This window comes from Cydia pomonella, chromosome 5 (assembly GCF_033807575.1).
Source record: "Cydia pomonella isolate Wapato2018A chromosome 5, ilCydPomo1, whole genome shotgun sequence".
NCBI lineage: Eukaryota > Metazoa > Arthropoda > Insecta > Lepidoptera > Tortricidae > Cydia > Cydia pomonella.
This window is the reverse complement of record NC_084707.1, coordinates 21944152-21964981: the sequence shown is the minus strand read 5'-3', so window position 1 is coordinate 21964981 and position 20830 is coordinate 21944152. Positions and strand designations below refer to the sequence as shown.

The 20830-nt window shown below is 37.9% G+C and overlaps 2 protein-coding genes across 5 annotated transcripts in view; one reads left to right on the top strand and one right to left on the bottom strand.

Annotated features, from left to right (window-relative positions):
* The window catches only part of LOC133518101 (protein spire), a 265504-nt gene extending 250301 nt beyond the window's left edge, over positions 1–15203 (top strand). For 2 of the 4 annotated variants that reach the window (XM_061851682.1, XM_061851680.1), the window contains 9 exons: positions 2–116; positions 573–653; positions 2198–2315; positions 4622–4763; positions 8887–9033; positions 10658–10759; positions 11785–11913; positions 12019–12227; positions 12536–15203. In XM_061851682.1, the coding sequence (XP_061707666.1) occupies positions 2–116; positions 573–653; positions 2198–2315; positions 4622–4763; positions 8887–9033; positions 10658–10759; positions 11785–11913; positions 12019–12227; positions 12536–12734 (1242 nt within the window). In that variant the 3' untranslated portion in view covers positions 12735–15203. The remainder of the gene's footprint in view (position 1; positions 117–572; positions 654–2197; positions 2316–4621; positions 4764–8886; positions 9034–10657; positions 10760–11784; positions 11914–12018; positions 12228–12535) is intronic. The other 2 variants (XM_061851681.1, XM_061851684.1) reach the window with 2 other exon arrangements.
* An 851-nt stretch (positions 15204–16054) lies between these two features.
* Positions 16055–20553, bottom strand: LOC133518098 (cytochrome b-c1 complex subunit Rieske, mitochondrial). The gene is made up of 4 exons (XM_061851678.1): positions 20260–20553; positions 20022–20165; positions 17684–17861; positions 16055–16587 (listed from the first exon to the last, which is right to left on the bottom strand). Exons 1-4 carry the CDS (start codon positions 20462–20464, stop codon positions 16299–16301), a joined length of 816 nt encoding a protein of 271 aa, XP_061707662.1. The 5' UTR covers positions 20465–20553; the 3' UTR covers positions 16055–16298.
* Positions 20554–20830: the final 277 nt, after the last annotated feature.

Here is a 20830-nt window from a genome sequence, read left to right as displayed (position 1 = left end):
GGACGATGAAGACGAGGAAGACACAGAGACCTGCACGAGTCCAGAAGTATGCGCTCCCCAACCGTTCCCGAGGCACTCGGCACCACAGCAGGCGCCTAAACCCTGGAAGCGGACAGGTAAGGGAAAATGTACATTGGCTTTTACTTAATAAGGTTCTTAATTTTATGACTGGCTTATGAGCTTGAGGCCTGGAATCCTAGATATACTCGTAATGCTAGACAGTAATCAACTTTACTAGGAATGTATTTGGGTAAAATATTGCTGAATATCTGAGAAAGGCGCAGTTAGTCTGTCCCATGCTCTGGACAGAAAACAGGGAACAACTAAAGAAGCTAAATGTAAATATTATTTCGTAAAAGTGCTCTATAACTGCTAGAAGCTTTCTGCTAAAGTTTTAATACAACTATAAAGTGTAATGAAAAAAAAAAAACTTAGCTTGAACGGCAAATTTTTAAGTGTGACCGTTTACTGAAAGTAATTGAAATATGCTCGTATCTATGCCAGTATTAGTATTAAGCACTTTTCCTTACCCATGCACACCTTTGGCGACGTTGGCAACATTGGAAACATAGAAGAAACGCCTCCACGCGCGCCCCCCCGCACGCGAATATCGCACGACGAGTACCACCAGTTCTGCGACGAAGCCCTGGAATGTATGAACGCATGTGTCAACCCTAGCTGCATGACGTCACGTTGCAATTGTTTTTATTTTGAATTTCGAATCGTTCGGAAATCTGCACCGTTTGGTTTTGTTTTAGCTTTTGTTTTCAAAAGAACCACTTACGTAATGCTCACAGTCATAGTTTATACCTATCTTGCGCCGAGTGATGCTCCGTATGATAGTTCGTTTTTTTATGCAGTGGATGTCACGTACAGTCAGCGTCAAATACTTCGTAGCAGTCAAAGTGGCCAAATAGTTCGGTACACCATACTAAATATATGGTGTACCGAACTATTTGGCTACTTTGGTTGCTACAAAGTATTTGACGCTGACTGTACACGTAAAATGTTTTTAGACAATTTTTGGAAGTTTAGCACATTGATTTACTTAGAAATGTAACATTTGAGTAGGTACCTAAAAAAATTTATGGTGATAATATTTCTTTCCGATTATTTTTCTTATTAAGCTCAACCAACAGAAACTTGAAGAACTCTCATATAGACCATCATTCAACGCGAAAGGTCCTTCAACCAAATTAATAAATATATTAGAATTATGACAGTCATATTTTTCATGAGCATTGTTTTGGACCTGCAGAGCTTGCTTTTACTGTCAATCAGCACTAAACGAAGAACTCAAAAATAAAAACTCACATGTCGAAAAGGCAAGTTGTTTAAATGTATGTATGAATATACGTATGTCACTGTATTGCACATATATAATGTTTTCAGGTCCTTGTGGATCGTATGCTGGTTGTAAACACAAAAATAAGTGTAACAATACAGTAGGTATTTAACAAATTAGTTTCAGTTTTTAGTTTGTTTTTGCAATTAGGTAGTCAAAGTTTTCGCTTAGTTAACATCCAACGCAGTTTTTTTCACATTGTATGGTTTTCCAGCAAAGAATTTCCGCTTCGTAACACAATAATGACTTCATAACTTTGAAGTTTAGCTTTGATCATTGTCAAAGAACACCGAACACATTTTTTTGTTTTCAAACAAATTTCGTAATATTTTTTCATGTTCATTGCTTTTGCGTAGGTATAGTCACCAAATAAAAATTATTCCTTTGTCTGTTTAATTAGGTAATTCGGTCTTTATAAGGCCTTAAAAATATTTGTTAGAAGTATGAGCAAACACAAATAAACATTGTTCACATTTCATCTCCAGAGGGTTTTTATCTTGAAATTAATTGTTTTATCCATTAATAAATAAAAACATTACTTAGATGAGTAAATATGGGCATTTTTATCTAACACAAAAGACTCCATTGAAACACTCGATGAGAAAACCTTAAATACAGCTAAAGGCAGGGCTCAAGATGACATTTAAAATCTTATAAAAGTACGCGTGAAAGATTACGATCTTTCACGCGTACTTGGACTAACAAAAGCTTAAAGCTTTTTATTTTTGAGGTACTCTGCTTTAGTACAAAAAAAAACGTTCCCCTATAGGATTCACAAATATTTTCCTCTGCAACAGCCAAATGGTCTTAATTAATGAAGTATAAATATCTAATGCCTCTGTTTATCTACAGCGTACGACTTGGCAACGCAATGTCCGTCTCGACGCGCCTCCATGCGGCGCCATACCGTGGCTCACGCGCACCCTGTGTGTCCACCGATAGATGGCGCTCACTCCTTGCCACACTCAAGGTAATAATGATGTGTTTGTAGAATCCAACGACATGCATATTGTCCGCTCATTTCTGGACCGCGCCTCCATGCGACGCCATACCGTAGCACGCGCACACCCTCCATCTATAGACGGCGCGCATTCCTTGCCACACTCAAGGCCACTTATAGTGTTTGACGGTAGTACGACCCAGTAAAATGCCTGTCGCTAGTTTAGGTCACACATTGACGCGATCCATGCGACGCCATTTAGTGGCACGCGACGCGAGCACCCTATATGCCACCGATAAATGGCCCATGAAAAGCCCCTCGTTAGCTTATGTCCTGTTTCGATGTAAACCCATGCGGCGTCGCACCTTAGCACATGCCCTATCTTCCGTCTATCGAGACGACGCTCAAAAACAATTAAGAAGTGTTTGATGATATTAGGAGAGACGGAACGAGTCCGTCCGAGAGAGAAACATTTAAAAAATGATTTATGAATTGTTGGAGGTAAAGATTAGTCTAGAAAAACTTGTCGCCTTTATCTATCACTCTGGATCATTAATCACTCTCACATACAGATCACCTCCTACATATTGCTGTGCTTTTGCTCTTACATATTTATCAGAAAGTAAAAGTGGTTTATGTATTGCGTGAAATGCGGAGCAAAAAACAAATACTTGTAGAAATGTATAGGTAGGATACGTGTTATTCGGGCTTTGTCGTTTAAGAGTCATACGGACCTAGGTAGCCACCGCCATACAATTAAAGTTACGCCCTCAGTTTCAAACTAGATTCTGAATTAACATAAAAAATTTCATGTAATATTTCTTTCGATGCAATTTATTTATTTATTTATAATTTATTGCACATCAAAGAATGCCGAACTTAATGCCTCATTACACCTGAACACATGACACAGAAAGTGCTGCAAATATACCCACCGCCGTCGACGGGGCGAGGAAGACCCAGACAAACATGGATTGCCACTATAAATAGGGACTTAAATAAGGCAAAAATACCAGCCCAGACGACCCGGGACAGTCCTGACGAAGAATTACTAGGAGAGCCGACCCCAAATGATGGGATTAAGGCTAGGAAAAGAAGAAGAATACAAAGAAATTCGAGTCGAAGTTTTGTATGTCACTTCTATTCGTTCTAATTTTCTTTGTATAACACAAACTTAAATAATTGTTCACGCCAAGTTTAATGTAATTTAAACGTGTCGTTTTAAAATGAGAGCGTAACATAAATTGTATGGGAGCGGTTTTTTAGCGGCAAGGTCGTGTGACTCTTAAGGCGACTTACAAGTTAACTTGCCCAAAGTAAGTTAAAAGTAGTAAGTAGTATAAAATACGTTAAAACTGCAGTAGAGGCAATACCGGGTCCATTAAAACATAATAGCCTCAGTAGTAGAGACGTTGAATAGTAAAAGGCTTTCGCTTAATAGCTACATAAATACTTACGAGTATGCAGGTTGTGCAACTTTTGCAATACCATCCAAACAGTTATTCTAAACTACTTCCCCGGTCATTTTAGCGGTCGGTTTAAATAGCTGACTACATTATTTGATGATAATCGACCAGATAATGCATTCGAACTTATAAAGTCAGATTTTGATTTGACATTACTCTCGCTCACAGAAAAAACGACTAAACACAAGTTATTTTGTGCTCTTGCTGCAGCTCGCTCGGACCAATATACGCATTACGCGTGCGAGTTGTATCAAATCAAGATTAGAATCTAAAAATTAGAATACCGCTTTTAACTGGATAAAATGACGAGTTGTAAATATTTTCCGGTTATTTACTCGCAACGGGTTCCCATTTCGATACGGATGGTTAAAGATTATTCGGTAAGATAACGTTTGTTTGAGCAGTTTGATCACAGCTATTTTTAATTAGTGACAAATCGATGTCAAATAGTATTGGCGACGTACAGCGTCCTCTATTTCAGCTGTAAATTATATGTTGGCACTACTGACGCGTGTTGGTATCAATTTGTTTATGGATTGAAGCATGAGATTTTGTTAATAGGTATAGGATCTGACGACCGGTCTGGCCTAGTGGGTAGTGAGGTAGTGACCCTGCCTACGAAGCCGATGGTCCCGGGTTCAAATCCTGGTAAGGGCATTTATTCGTGTGATGAGCATGGATATTTGTTCCTGAGTCATGGGTGTTTTCTATGTATTTAAGTATTTATAAATATTTATATATTATATTATATCGTTGTCTAAGTACCCTCAACACAAGCCTTATTGAGCTTACTGTGGGACTTAGTCAATTTGTGTAATAATGTCCTTTAATATTTATTTATTTATCTTTGACAATTTATCGTATCCCCAGGCCGGGCTCCCGAGCGTCATGCGCGGGCGCAGCCTCGCTAGCGAGCAGCGACGACGCGCAGCTCGGCGAGCTGTCGTGGTCGCGCTCGTCGCTGCAGGACGAGCTCATCAAGTCGGTTAGTGGCAGCCCCAAAATTGCGCACGTAAGTAGTTGTAGCTAGTTCAGGTTTTACCAAGTGTTGTTCTACAACGATTGAAAAACTTAGGAGACGAATCAGAGACAAACTAGCAAAATCAATTAAGATGACGCAGAAATTCGTACATTGTTCTGCCATTTCCTATCTCTATCGCTCGCGGGTGATTATATTGCTATCCCGCTCATTATGTCGGCGGTCAATGCCACTGTGCGAGCGGCACAGTAATAATTATAATTATTTGCGTGCGATAGAGATAGAAACAGGCGGTCAATGTACGAAATTCTTCGTGCTTAACTTACTTACTTTATATCCCACTCTTACTTTAGCAACATTCATGCGAATTTTCAATGTGTAAAAAGTCGGTAAAACAGAGAGAGATTTGGTAGAATCTATGTCTTGTGTCAAGTTGATGTAATAATAGTATGCCTATGGCTAATGTCATGTTGTTGTAACTATAGAAAACAGACAGTTCTTGTATTGCCAAGCTTACATCGGGTCGACAGATGTATTACATTTCCTTTTTGTCGTAATTACTTAACATACTCGTAATTAATGAATTATATACTTGTTAATAAAGCGCGTAATGTGACGTAGGTCTAAGTATACCTAGACCTACGTATATTCAGAAAACAAAATAAATCAATAATTTAATGCGACCGGTGAAACCTCTAGATCCATTGTGAGTTAATTGATGCATTGAAGTAATGCTCAAGTCTTACGTAATACCACTATTAACATCGCATAATAATGGCAATAAAAACTCTTTACTCGCTATTCTTTAATGTTTTTTGTGTTTAAATCAGGTTAATATGTGTGTAAAGGATTCATTCACTTGGTAAAACCATAGATTTGCATGTACATTTAGTTCCTAATAGAAGTTGTAGATATTCAACACATATTACAATCCTCTTCATAAGTAGCATATACATTAGTAACTAGACTAACTACATTCTAGATAAAGATCACCAGTAAAGATAGTACTAATTTGCTAACCTACACTTACTTATTAAGCATAGTTTAACATAATAATTCGCATGCTTATCAACCACATTTTTGCATTTTTTTTTCTATTCATAAAAACGGCTTTGTCACATTGCAAGGTAGAAAAAAACATGTTATTATTTTTATGACACTTAAAAACATATAGGTTAACTGGATGAGATCCCTCTTAGGGATAAGTTCGCCTTTGTACTACACAATTAATGACAATTATTTTCTATCTGATATAATCAATATTTATTTTTCTCGTACAATAAACTGTTTACTTACTTACTTACTTAAAAACTAATTTATGGTAGAATATTTTTTATTCTATTTACTCGTATGTTATAGGCATACAACTAATTTGATTTTTTATCGATCAATGGTATGTTGATCGATAAATATTGTTACATGGTCCAATGCTAGAATAAAACCACACGATCGAATACATATTCGCAGTTTCAAGAGCAAAACACACTACGGAGAAACAACGACACGTTAAAAACAAATGTGTTTTTAGCAAATCTTCAAATTACTATTTTCCAAAAAGCTAGCGTTAAACCGAGGGTAACCATGCATGAAACGTTAACTGTAGCTCACACTGGCGTGCCAACTGTCATTATATTGTGTAATCGTAGAAAGTATTAGGCGCCTTAACTAAGTGTGAAGAAGATAAAAAGATGCCATTGGTTGGTGCCAACTAAAATAATAGCTATTGGTTAATTACAAGATGCTATAGAGGTGAAAGAATTAACGAAGGAAATAATACCGGCTGTGACATGTAACAGGAGCAATAAATTAAACTGTAGGCTGTACTCCTCAAACTGACCAATTTGTTCAGCGACTTGTAAGAATAACTTGTGTTTCTTGTAAAAATAATTTTTATTATATTGCATTTTAAAGATTATTCTAAGACGCAAAATATTGCGAATTTCAGTATGTTTAAAGCGTGACATTGAAAATAATATTAAATTTGTATGAAAAAGAGAAAATCTACAGACTTCATAATTTCTAAAAGTTACATACATACACAACTTACATATAATCACGCCTATTTCCCGAAGAGGTAGGCAGAGACCACGGCTTTCCACTTGCTACGATCCTGACATACCTCTTTCGCTTCCTTTACTTTCATGACATTCCTCATACACGCTCGTCGGTTTAGGGTGCTCTTGACCTGGCCTTTCTTCAGGATTTCCCCGATTTGATCAGAGAAAGTCCGCCTAGGTCTACCCTTTCCAGCTCCCTCTTCTACTTCTCCCTTATACACTCTCTTTGTTAACCTTCTTTCACTCATTCTTTCCACGTGTCCATACCATCTCAACATACCTTTCTCAATTTTTGTCACTACATCTTCGTTCAGTCCACACTTATCCCTTATCACACTGTTCCTAATTCTATCTTGTAATTTTACACCACACACACTTCTCAACGCTCTCATTTCTACTGCATTCACTTGACTCTGATGTTTCTTCTGCCATACCCAACTTTCGCTACCATACATGAGTGTAGGCAACAACACGCCTCTATGCACAGCCAACCGTGCTTTTTGCGACATCTTCTGGCTGCTCATAAAAGCGTTGAGTGCCCCATTCACACGATTTCCAGCATTCACTCTCCTTTCAATGTCTTCATCATGTTTCTAAAAGTTGTTTAACAAAAATTGTATCGTTTGAGAAGTGCAGTAGTTACAGTTCAGTAATTAAAACATACGATTTAATTATATTCTCCTGTTACAGGCCACACTGTATAGGGTCATTTCTTGTAAATTATTGGATTTCATTCTTAATAAAGTGGCGAGTATTCATTCCAGATATAGATAGAGTCCATTTAAGCTAATATACTTGATATGATATGCAACAGAGTGTGAGAGCACCGCCATAAATGTCAAATAAATGTCGGCCTGGTTAAATAAGCCAGCTAATTAATTGGCTGAAGAACAACCAGCTAAGTCATTGATCTCAACGTTAAACCAGATCGCTGAACGTCGTGTAGTCATTTAGTTAATTTGGACATAATATACTTATTGACAATATACAGTAAAATTTAAAATTAAAAAAGTCAACTAAGTAATCAATAATACTAAACTACATGTATTATTAAACTTAAAATAAACTTATAAAAAAAAAATGCTCCCCAGGTCCATTTGATTAGGTTAGGTTAGTATTTTATTGTAAATTTATTTATTTTAACTTATGTTATTTCATTTCTTTATTTTTTTTTAGGTTTTCAAAGAGCTCACTTTCAATACGTTAAACGTTGAGTGATGTTCTATCGGTCTAGGCGACTAATTAGCTGGCTAACTTAACCAGATAGCTGCGACATTTATAATCCCGCGCCACACATTGTCGGTGCAGATTCATAGTGACGGACTTTAGGAAGCATGCTTAGTCAAAACCCAATTGCCATTTTAGTTTATAGTTGTACATAGTCTGTGTTACTTTGGCGATGCATGAAGATAAAAGTAGGCGGGGATCGTTAACGATATTTTAATTTAATTTATATAATAGATACACTTTACTATACATCGTTTTTGTAGCATTAAAAAGAACTTTCATTGGTAAATATTGGAATTATTTAACGTAGCATACTTATAAATTACTTCAAAATTTTACCGAAAAAAAATGCCTGATTTGAAACCATGATCTTAGGCCGGCGCCCCACTGCTGCGCACGCTATGTACACGACCCTCATTCCTATACAAAATTTCGTGGGCTTGCCCACGGTTTGTATTAAAACTTGGGGCGTGGATGTAGCGTGCGCAGCAGTGGAGCGCCGGCGCCGGTCTTACTGCTTCGAAGTTCTGTCTTATGCTAAAAGAACAAAGTATAGATAATCTAATAATTGTGTGGTAGTTAGTAGCCAAGAATTAGTAGGTAGTATTTCAAATAACCTCCACAGAAAAGGATAAGTTGAAACACAAGTCAGTTGACATGACATAGTATCTCAGCTCTCATTACCTATTAGCAAGGTTGAACTAAATATCAGTCAGTACATATGGCTAAACACTAAAAGTGCCATGGAGAATATTTCAGTACAAACCCTTGATAACTGATTGCAAAGCCTCAAACACACCTGTGTTTCAATTTGCCTTCATAACCCTAACTTTCAAAGTCTCCAAACTTAACCTGATCTTTTTTTTCAACAGAAACAGTGGCAAGACGCCATAATGTCCGACGACCGACTGTCCCTGACTCTTGAAGAGATCGTCCACATCAGATCAGTTCTGACGAAGGCGGAGCTTGAAGTATTGCCTGTCGAAGGCAGGGTTAAAGAGGACGTGGAGAAGAGAAGGGTGCGTACACTTAAAGTTAATATGAGCCATCTCACTTTTTTATGTAATGGAGTGGGAAAAACCCTTAGTTTATTAACTTCAATTGTCACCTGACAATGAAAAACGCCTTTTAATCCAACGTATAAGCGGCCGATCGGAAAATCAGGCAGATCATGAAATTACAAGGCATATTGTGAATCGTGAAAATCATTGTCTCGTTCCCTGAGTCGACGGAGCCCCGCTATTTCTGGACAAATTACCCTTCGGGCATCTGAACCAACCTATCGAACCTATTCTTCCTATATATCAGTTTAATGTGACTAACTGACCACCGTCAAAACATTACACAGGAACTTTACGTTCGGCCTGATTTTACGATCGGCCGCCGACATAAATCTGGAACCAGTATATATGCCGTCTTGTCGCATTAGACAATAGACATATACAGCGAATTGTCATTGCATCATTGTCAAGTTGGTGAAATCGAGAATCGAGCCCCGACATTGTGTGCAAGAAAAAATATTATGTTTTTAGGTTTTACAATATGATTGAGTGATGAAGGCCGGCTTACCGCAATATTCATAAAATATTTATTGTATTTTTTGCAATGCATTTTTGCAACTCCAGTGACCGTGATCTCAATGCATTCACGCGTCATCCACTGTCACAGGTGACAGTATATCTTCTGGAGAAGAATATGTATTTGTTGCTAATGGTTTTCCCTGTCATAGAATGTTACCTCTACCAGATGTCTTCCATCATGGGGCTTTAAATGCAGTACTCGATTGTACTTGCTACACTAAGTTACTTTTATTATGGGATGAACTCCGAAACCGCAATTTTTTTTTGGCGTTTTCATACATTTTGGCTGATCAGATGTTTTCTATGGGAAAACCAAACATTTTTCGCGATTTCGGGGTTGGTCCCATAGTAAAAGTAGCTCGATTTAGCGAGTAGAATCGAGCCCTGCATTTAAACCTCCATGGTGGGAGAGATAGGTACCTACTGTATAGGTACCTACAGCTAGTGTGAGAATAACATTAGGCTTTAAACGATTTCAACTGTAAGCAAATATAGTTTATTTTGTATTTAACCTGTCTTTATTTCCTTTTTTTTAAATTAAACTATAAATTCTTTTGTTACCACAATGTTTAACTCACGTTTCAAGCTATCCGACTATGGAATTCTCTGCCTATACATAGACTTAAGGCGCGCTCAATGTCCTAATTCTTTCAAGAGACTCATTAAACTTCACTTTTTACCTGCTCCGTAATACTTTTATCTGCTTCCTTTTCCATACTTATAGCTGGCATTTATTATATATGTATGTATTTTAATATATGTATGTATATGTATTTATATATCTTTTTTATTTATATTTGTATATGATATATTGTTTTGTTTTGTGTTTATTCTGTGCTAGACTTCTTTTATTGCATCTGGAACACCTACTGACAAACCATTTTTTTTTAATTCCGCTACCTAAAGTTTGTCTGGAAAAGATCTTTTTAGCGATAAGACCGCCTGTTGTTTACCTCTTCTTTATGTGTTGTATTATTTGTACTGTTTCTGTATTGAGGTGTGCAATAAAGAGTATTTGTATTGTATTGTATGTTTAACTCACAATTATTTATTCTGCTTCCAGGTATGCTTCCTATGTTTGAAGACAAGATTCGGCATTTTTGGTCCGTGGGGCCAGAAGTGCAAGCTGTGTAAGAAAACTGTTTGTCAGAAATGCTGTTCGAAGGTTAGTAGTCGCAGCCTAAGTTACTTTCCTACCTAATGGAGATCACGAACGAGTGACATTTGAGCAAGGACAACAGGACATCTGGATTGAACGTTGCACAGGCATGCCGTGGAGATAATCTTTGTTTATTGTTGTAGTAATAGCCGTTTTATATTGAAATGCGGAAGAAATACCTGGTTTATTAAATGTCCAGTTGTAACGTTGTAAACGGACGGGGTATAACGCATGTATTCGAGTAAATAGGTACCGATCGTTTTTGCTTTAGATATCAGACTGATTTTGGCAAATTTAATAGGGTTAGGGTTCCGCATTCAGACAAGTTAAGAAACACATACAGTCAACTAACGTACTTATCAGGTGTCAAGTGGCGGGGCCCCGTTGGGTTTGGGTGGTGGCGGATTGAGCGAATATTCACATTCCATAACAAATTCAACTATTTAAGCTTACCTATGTATAAAAGTATATATTTATGCATAAATCGCTAGAATCAGCATTAAATACGCTATTCGAATAAAACAATTCTATGATTTTAATGTTTTTGCATTTTGCCATACCTAATCAAATCCAGCAACAGTGACAGTTTTCCAGTTTCCTTATTAAAACGAAGTAGTGGTAACTACAAAACAAAGTTATGATTGGAGGTAATTGTTATTTAATTATCTAAGTTAGGCTTAAACTTCCAAGGTTAAGTCATAAAAAAGGACCTACTTACTATACAATTATATTTACAAAACAACATCTTTAAAATCAAGACAAAATTCGGACTAGTTGATGCCTCCTGGATGAACGGTCCCTGGCAACAAATTTTATACCAAGCGTTAATGTTCTTCTTGCTGTGTCCTTGTATGCTATTTTCGGCCGCTAGAAGAGCGTAAATATACTTCAAAGCGTTAAATTTTGCCACTAAATACGGCAAAACTTCACTAACCACTCTGGTAGCCGACAGTTTACTGGTTTCGCATCGACCCGGGAGTGGTGGGCCGCCACTTGAAGGGATGATTTATTTATCATTGGTTTGTCGTCAGATGCGTATACCAACGGAGCACTTTGCGCACGTGCCAGTAGTACTGCTCAGCCCATCGCTGCTGCCGTCGCCGGAGGACGAGCCCTCCTTCCCGAGGAGCCTCATGAGTCGGCTGGTGCCGGAACACTCGGTAAGGGTCTGCTCGATGATGACGCCTCTAAATTCAAGCTATATTCTTCTCGGTTTGGCAACAGCAGTATAATATTTGTAAGTATAGATGGTTGGTGTTTTTCAGAGCTGCGAGCAGAACAGCGTCGGCAGCGCGCCCAGCAGCCCGGCGGCGGCGCGGCGCGCGGGGCCGGCGCCGGCGCACTCGGCGCCCGGCTCGCGCGGCGCCAGCGCGCTGGGCTTCGCCGAGCTGTCCGTGCCGCCCGCCATGAGCCGCAGCGTGGAGGGGCCCGAGAGCATGCCCGTCACCTTGCCCGTGCACACGCCGGACCGGAGGTTTGTGCCAAATATCTAGTTTATCGAGCTTAGACCGTTTCGATTCGATTTTATATTCGCTCTGTACACTGTAAAACACTGTTTTCTAACATACCTATTGATGTGTCATCATTTTGTCTCTTTTGACAGTACTTACCTAAACTTCTTAGAGCGTGTAGCCGAACATTGTAAACGGCGATGGTTATTTCACTTTTCCTCGCTGCCATTGCCATCGATGAATTTTAAACCAAACAGTATTTAACTTCAGTCCACTAGAGAAATATCCGCGTATCCAAACAATTGTAACATGAAATCGTACCCGATCCCAGGGCCCGCTACAGCCGCAGCACGACGCACGCGACGGCGGCCGAGCGGCTGCGCGGCGTGCAGATGGCGGTGTGCCACGACTGCAAGGCCATGGTGCTGCAGATCATCAAGTCGTCGCGCGCCTCGCGCTCCGCCTCGCGCGACCGCGCGCTGCGCCACCTCACGCTGGACCTGGCGCCCGTCTACACGGCCGACTGCTAGTGCGCCAGGCTGAGGCTTGTCCGAATGACTTCAGGGAATGATCTTTCATAAGAACTTCATACGCGTTTGAACGATCTGATCTACCTAGCTAAATAATAATAATAAAAAAAAAACAAAGTTTCCAATATTTGCACTGTGTGAGGATGAGGACTTGTTCGCAAAAGGCCTCCCTTGAAACGATAGCGCGGTTTCAGCCTAAATACTACTGCAAAAATCTGCTTTTATTCGGACCGTACCTTTTAAGAAGTGAACGAGACCGAATCTCTTCAACCTTAATTTCAAACGGACAAGCGCTCGTGTTTCGCTCACCAAGTGTACATTCTGAATAATTAAACTGCTATTAAAATATAGATTCTGGGTAATTCTAACTATCGCATCGCTTTCTTTGAAGCGAAAGCGAATATTAATTGAAAATCTTCATGACCTTTTTTGCTCGACATTCTTCTTCATTTTCTTTGAAAACATGACATTTAACGCTTTATAATCCAAATCTTTTGACATTAATCCCAGATTTCAACCCGGACAAAAAACAGTGGAAAAAGATCTGATTCTAAAATTGGTTCTTATAGTAGAATTAGGTTTAGATAATACCAAACCCCTATTTCACCAATTTGACAGTAGTTATCCGACACTGACAAATATTTTTGCTTCAAACACTACCCTTCGACGACCATGAACTTAATAATGCAAAAATATATCTACGGCGAATTATCAATGTTATATAACAATTGTCATTGTCAAGTTGGTGAAACAGAAGGGAGATAATAAGGAGCTTCCGAGGTTGTGTGGATCTAACAATTTGTTTTAACTAGACAATGACTCTTGACAATACTCTATGACCTTTTGACAGATACCTAATAATTTTATTTGTCGCACAAATTCATTTTCCCATTTTTAATCGAATTAAATATTTACAACAGAGATATTCTCGCCCAGATGTATTTAATGATATAATAATAAATGTAATGATATATTCCAAAACTAAATCATATTTTGTCACGTATTGTAATAGAAAATATAAATATTTATATTCATATTTTTTCCAAATAGAATGTTTGATGTTTCAAAATGTCTATAATAAATGATTGTAACAACGTAATCTGTGTTCAGAAATAATGATGTGCTATGATTGTTATTGTATAAAGAAATTTATCGTGTACATAGATGTATTGATATTGGTAATTCTGTCGATTGGATACCATTCCGTCGCACCGAGCATGACTAAGGTATGATATGCTCCGCCTGATATCTCGTCAGTTAATGACCAAAATCAGTCTTTTTAAGACTTTTAGCGACCGACTTATATTGATATGACCTTGGTCGGGTTGTTGAGGCATTTCATATCACACCTATTATAATATCGGGATCACTGGCAATTAGCTATTTCAAAAAGCTTCTAGAATAGACATGGCATACGATCCAGTCTGTGAAGCAGTTTTCTGTGCCATAAAATCGATTAAATAATTCAGACATTATCGGTGATTGTAATTGTGCTTATCTCCACGTCCCGTCAATACTAGTGTTAGGATCGCACCAATGAAGAACAAATATCTATGTGTTGTTGTAAACAACTTACTATTTACTTATTTATTTCCTCGCTTTGCCATCTTATTTATTTACTACGACCGGTCCCTACGCTCAGATCTTTTTGACTACGTTGAATAAAATCAACTAAATAAATTGAATTTTAGGTTATTTTTCGAAAATCCCAGTGAAATTTAAAATTGCGGGGCCGGCATAATCAAGTCTGATGTGTAAAAAGTTAATTATAAGCTTAGTTTCCTCATTCCACTATCATGTCTTAGTTTTATTTAGATGTAAATTAAATTATTTTGCCAAATATGTAACCACTTTCGATATTTCCTTGTAAATATAGCTTCTTTAAGTGTTCTCTAATCGGTTACTTAATCCTATATAGAGGTAAGTTTGTATAAGATCGTCAGCCATGCTATGGCACGTTATGTTCGTAGTCGAATGAAACAAAGTACTCTAGTACTCTACCTTGTCTTTAGCTACGGCACTCGGCACTTGCTGAACCCTTTCGAAGTTTTACATTCCCTCCGTTATGTTATAGTTCACTTTAGTTTTATTCATGATATCTAGTTTTTTTGTTTATTGAGGTCTTTGCATGGTCGAACGAAAATGAGGCCTAATTCCTTATAATCTAAAGCCGCGTTTACACTTACGCGTACGATAAAATAACAACAATAATTGTTGTTTTAGTGTCTGTTTATGTGACTACAATTAGACTTTTTACACCCACATAAGTGTAAATGTGGCTTTTGCTATTCAGTGTAAAATATTACTGCTCAGAGATCAAAAGTCGAATTACCAGTTACAGATTATTGTAAATGTGTGTAAATTGTAGTAGTCTATATTAGATGTTACGTAGATTGTAACTATTAAAAACATATATAAATTAAAAAGAGGAAATAAAAACGATACCTAATAAAATAATTACAAATCGCATTGGCATTTTGTTTTTGAACATAACTTGAGTTCCTACCTATCTATAAGTTTTTGAACAAGCGCCAAAAAACAATTACGCATCACAATACAATAATGTCAACATAAAACACAAAAACTACAATGTAAATGCTGACTTCAAGGTCTATCTCTTAAAGTTGAACTTTATTCCATTGAGATAAGGTTTGTTCTTAGCTGTTCTTAGATAAAGTACTTTCATTGGTTTATAGTATTTAAGAAACAAGTAAGTTAAAGTACGTATGTTGAAGACACATTAAAGAAAATGTATGATGCATCATCTTAAGACCTTAATAAACCGCGGGCCAGGAGCATATATCGTAAGTCATCGCCTCCCGGCTGATACCCTGTCACTCCTGTCAGATGCTATCATGAATTAAAAAAAATGTCAGCCGGTTTATCGTGGTGGAAAGACCGTCAATTGATGACATGAATGTAAAAAAAAACCAGATATCGCCCGATTGATTTTGTTAGATGATAGATTAGATGCCGTTTTAAATACAAAAACTTTTTGTCCGCAAAGTATGCGTAATGTGTAAATTGCGCAATCCGTTTATTTAAAACGCCTGATGGAATACTACATGCAAAGTTTAACAAATTTAACGCATATCAGTGAAATAATAAGGATCAAAGTCAAATGGCGTTCTAAAAGTTTAAATCATGTGTCGAAAGATGACAGTAAATTTACTGTGACTACAAAGTTTACTTTGACAATCCATCTCTATTTCAAATTCTCTTTGTTACCACCGCCTAGTGGTAGCCCCCGAAGTCAACCGTGTTAGCAACCGATAGCTACATAATAGCATGCAATGGTGGTAGTTAAATAAATAAAAATGTTGATCGCATCACATTTATTGATTGATTTCTATTGTTGTAACATTAGGATAAATTATCCTTATTAAATAAAATTTGCTACAGCCGCCTCGCCGCGTTTTTATCAACTTACCCTTAAATGCAATATCAAAAATGTCACTAATCATTTCGCACAAAGCACAAGCTTGTGCTTATACTTGGGAGTTTAAGCAACATTTTCAATGTGTATTTAATGGTTAAACGCGACAAAGCAACTAATAAATACGCTTAACCTACAACCAGAGTGCCCTCATCGACGAACTGATGAGGCGGGACCTCCAGGTTCAAAGGCGCGGGGCCTTTGCGGATGCGCCCGGAGGCGTCGTAGTGGGAGCCGTGGCAGGGGCAGTAGTAGCCGCCGAAGTCGCCGGCGTTGGCGACGGGCACGCAGCCGAGGTGCGTGCACACGCCAATGACGACCAGCCAGCCGGGGTCCTGCGTGCGCTGCTCGTCGCTCTGCGGGTCGCGGAGGGTTTCGATGGGCACCGCCTTTTCCGTGGCGATCTCTTCTGCTGTCCTGGGAGGGGATGGAATGAGTTCAGTTGTAGCGAGTACCTTTTCTTTGGAGAGACGTGAAGAAACTTAGGCATCATTAGATTTCATACAAGATTACGTCTATATCGCCAGGTGACAATCAAAACTCGGTTATTACAAAAAAACAACCTTGTCCTCCTACGGTTTACTATGACTAGGGTTGCCGCCTCTAAAATTTGAAAAAGGACAATGACGCATGGAAACCCCGAATTTTAGAGTCCAGAACCCGGACATGTCAACAGGTTTTTTTTTTAAACAGGTTGTGTGTGTGTCGCGGGCGGTCTAATACTTTAAATATTTAAACCCGGACTACAAATGAAGGATGCCCTCAAAACTAATACAAATCCGGGGAAACCCGGACGGATGGCAACCGTAACTATGACGCTAAACTTGTGGTAGTAATTATTAGACTTTTGATTGCCACCTGACGATATAGTCCCTCAGAATATAACGCTAATATGGTCTCGTCGTATCATGACTATGCATAGTAGCGGTTGAGAAATAAGTCGATTTCGAAAAGTTGTTAAAAAATCAACTTAAAACACCAACACGAGATCCAACGACAAGTAATTTCAAAGAAAATCTTTGACCTAACCAATAACTTGTGAGACTATTTTTTTCTTTTCAGAGAAACAATCAGTTGCCACGAAGTTTTTTTTACAGATTGCTAGGTGTCATGTCTTCAGGGATTTTGGAGAGCTTGGTCCCAGTTTTGGCCACAGACAATCACGGCCATAAATATATGCATGTTTAAAAGGCAATAAAATTCGTGTTTACTTTTCTGTCATAGCGAACGTTGAAAACTTAACCTATCAGCTATGCCAAGAACTCTTGGAGAACTTTATTTCGAACGTGACTGGTACAACAGTGCCGTTAAACTAGGGTTACTTTGAACCACAAGGAAACATTGCTTTCAGCATGTATTTCTGTTAAGGTTGCGAACCATGCGGAGAAATACTTTTATTTAGCTTACGCTCAAAAATCAACTCCCTATTTCTCAGAAATCATCATCAATTTTTCCCTGCGATCCAAAGTAACCCCGGTTTAGATGATCAAAAATGATAGGAACTAAAAATTACCTGTGGCGAATGAACAGAGGCTTGCCCCTCCACTTGAATGTCACGGACTTGCCCTCAGGGATCTCGGAGAGCTTGATCTCGATCTTGGCCAGGGCCAGTACATCAGCAGCTGCAGCCATGGAGGACACGAACTGCGTCACGACGGACTTGGCGGCGTAGGCGCCGGCCATGCTGCCGGCTGTAATGGAAGAAAAATGCATATTTATAAAATGTGGATTGGATGAACAGGGGGCCTAGCCAAGATGCCGACTGTTTGCGCCGTACCGAACGAAACTTTAATGTCTCTCTGTCGCCCTTATATCTATGGAAGAGTGATAGGGAGACTAATTAAATATTCGCAACGCAATAACTCGCACATATAGTTGTATCTCTTTATTAGTTTTTAAAAAAGCTAAAAAGTTCCAAATCCGGAATTCCAATATTTTGATATTGGTACTCTTCAATTCCAGTATTGGAATATCGGTCCGAATCCGAATTGGTTCGGAATTATTAGTGCCCTAGATGTAACTATACTGACTCAGGCTAGCAAATTAATTGAAAAAGGTTGATGGGAACTGGTGTTCTCGGCTTCTCTGTCAAATTTCGATTACTTAGAACTACCTGACCCAAACTAAGCAAATACTATATGCACTTGGTGATGATAGACATACTTATATAAAAGATCTCCATAAATAAATGTTCTTATCCGGATTTGAGCCCAGGAACTAATGGTATGTGTAGCTAAAGGTGGTATTCGACCTGTCCAATTGCTTTGTCAAATGTGCATTGTGTCTCACTCTCTCATTAAGCAAAATGTGAAACGCAAATACACATTGGACCAGGATATTGGACAGATGGAATACCATCCTAATGGCTTAATTGACTTGGATTTACACAACATACACATATTATGTTTAAATTTAAAAAGAATCTAGATATATATTCTATGTTCAATGAAAATCAATGGTAGCAGATGAAACAAGGCGCTGAAAGCATCTGCCACCTTCAAATACTTTTCCAAATAGAGATTATATCTCTAAGTTCGTGTTCTATGGTTGGATGTGAAAAAAGTTCATTTTTCAGGAGAGACAAAACAAAATTGACACTTTGCCATTATTTCATAAACTATGTGGGCTAGAAATACCATTCTTTTTTTTTATTGAGAAAGGTCTCTTCACCTTCTATTTTGGATAAGTGAAAATGTTGGAGTATTTTTTTATTTGTACTGTTTAAAAGGCAGTATTTATGCTAAATAGATTAGATCCAACTTTTTGATTTCTCCCAATTGAACACTAAAAGAGAGGCATAATGTCGTATTTTGACTTACTTACACTCAACATGTTGAATATTTTAGGCATAAGGTCTCAAGTTCAGACCCAAAACGTAGTATTGTTACTAAAATTATCGGCAAAATGTCATATATTATCTACTGATATACACCTAATAAATTGTGTCTACATTTTAGATGCATAGTCTCAAGTCACTTTCCGCAAACCACAAAATCGGAACAATTGAGAGGCAAAAGTATGGAAAAACACAGATGTGATAAAAATGCTTTAAGCTTCATTCGTTTTTATTCAGTAGAGAAATATATGGATAAGTCATATTAATATATAGGGGTTAGAATAATAAGATTATAAGTACATTTTAACATTTGCATGCTGTTTTGGCTGAATACTGTGACAATATTTAATGTAACACCTTGTACCTACATATTCTTGCAAATAAATGATTGTATTCTATTTTATTCTATTCTAATAAAAAAAAACAGGAACTCGACCTGCAATGCACTTCCTGTAACTCGGAAACTAATAATGACACAAATACTAGTCAGTTTCTTAGCATGATTTTATTACCGTTATATTGCCTGTAAAAATAGTTAATAAAAATAAATAAATATTAAAATGTAATTTTGGTTGGATGTTGGAATTCATGTTAAGATATAAAGCCATCTCTTTTTGTTTTGTTAAGCTAGTCGAGAATGGTATGGTGGTCATGATACTTTTGGAGCATTTAATTTTTGCTTAACTTTTCCAGATAAGTAATTAATTTATGATCCTTTATTCCTTAAATAAAATTCACTTGATTTGGTTAGGTTGGATTTGGTACAAAACATGTATGTTTGTTATATATGTACAAAAGGCTAAGGAATGTTATGTTGCTATTGTAGGGTTTGTAAGTACCTTTCCATTACAGCTCAAGGACAGTTTGTCATATTTTATTTATAGTGTATTAATGACATTTAGTGTGTTAATGACATAAATCCTTGACATAATACTTAGGGAATCACTTATTTCTTGCAAAAAGAGTACTTTAACTGTACATTGTTATGAAACAGTAATATAAGCTGAATACTAACCTCCAGCCATAAGGTATGTGAAAGATTGACGTCCATCAGCAGTCTCCTTGGCCTGCGACGTAGGATCCTGAGTTTCCTTGCGACGGTAAGCGGAAAAATCGGGGTACGCAATATCGGTGTGCGCAAATCGTACTTGAGTTGGCACTGAAATTGACAAGTGTTATGTAATATAATTTTTCATTAGAATCACCTGCGCAAAATGAGCGAAAACACAAACTTATAGAAACATAAGGCTTACCTTTCGCGCCAGCCTTGACCTTCAGGCCCTGGATAGGCAGGGATCCATGCAAAGATTGCACAGTCGAGGCTTTGGGTAGAGGTTGTGCCACTATCTTTTCGTTGGACACTGGAACTGCGACCAGTGGTCTCAGGCCGTTTGAAACCACTTGGGAAGTGGATTTGAAATACGGAGCCAAGTGCCCGGCCCTCACAACGGAAGTCATTTTGATACGCCTTCCTAAAACGTAATAAAATCGTTTTTACAAGAAAGCGCAAGTGCGCAAGGAGAGATGTAAAACGTCAATTTCGTGTTGCCAGATTGAACTTTTTCGTGTCTTCAGAAGCGTTCAGTAAATTCCTATCCAGTGTCACACTTAAAGCGTTTACACACGATCAAACCGAATTGCATCGTACCATTTTCTAGGGTTACCAGGTGGGCGGAAGAGAATTATAGTCAGACAGAAGTTTTTGTGACAAAACAGAGTGCTTGAGAAAATGAAACATCGACAAATAATAACATCAGCCATAGATTAATAATTAAAAGATGTAAATTCTACTTGCTGTAATTTAGCGGGAAATTTCAACAATGC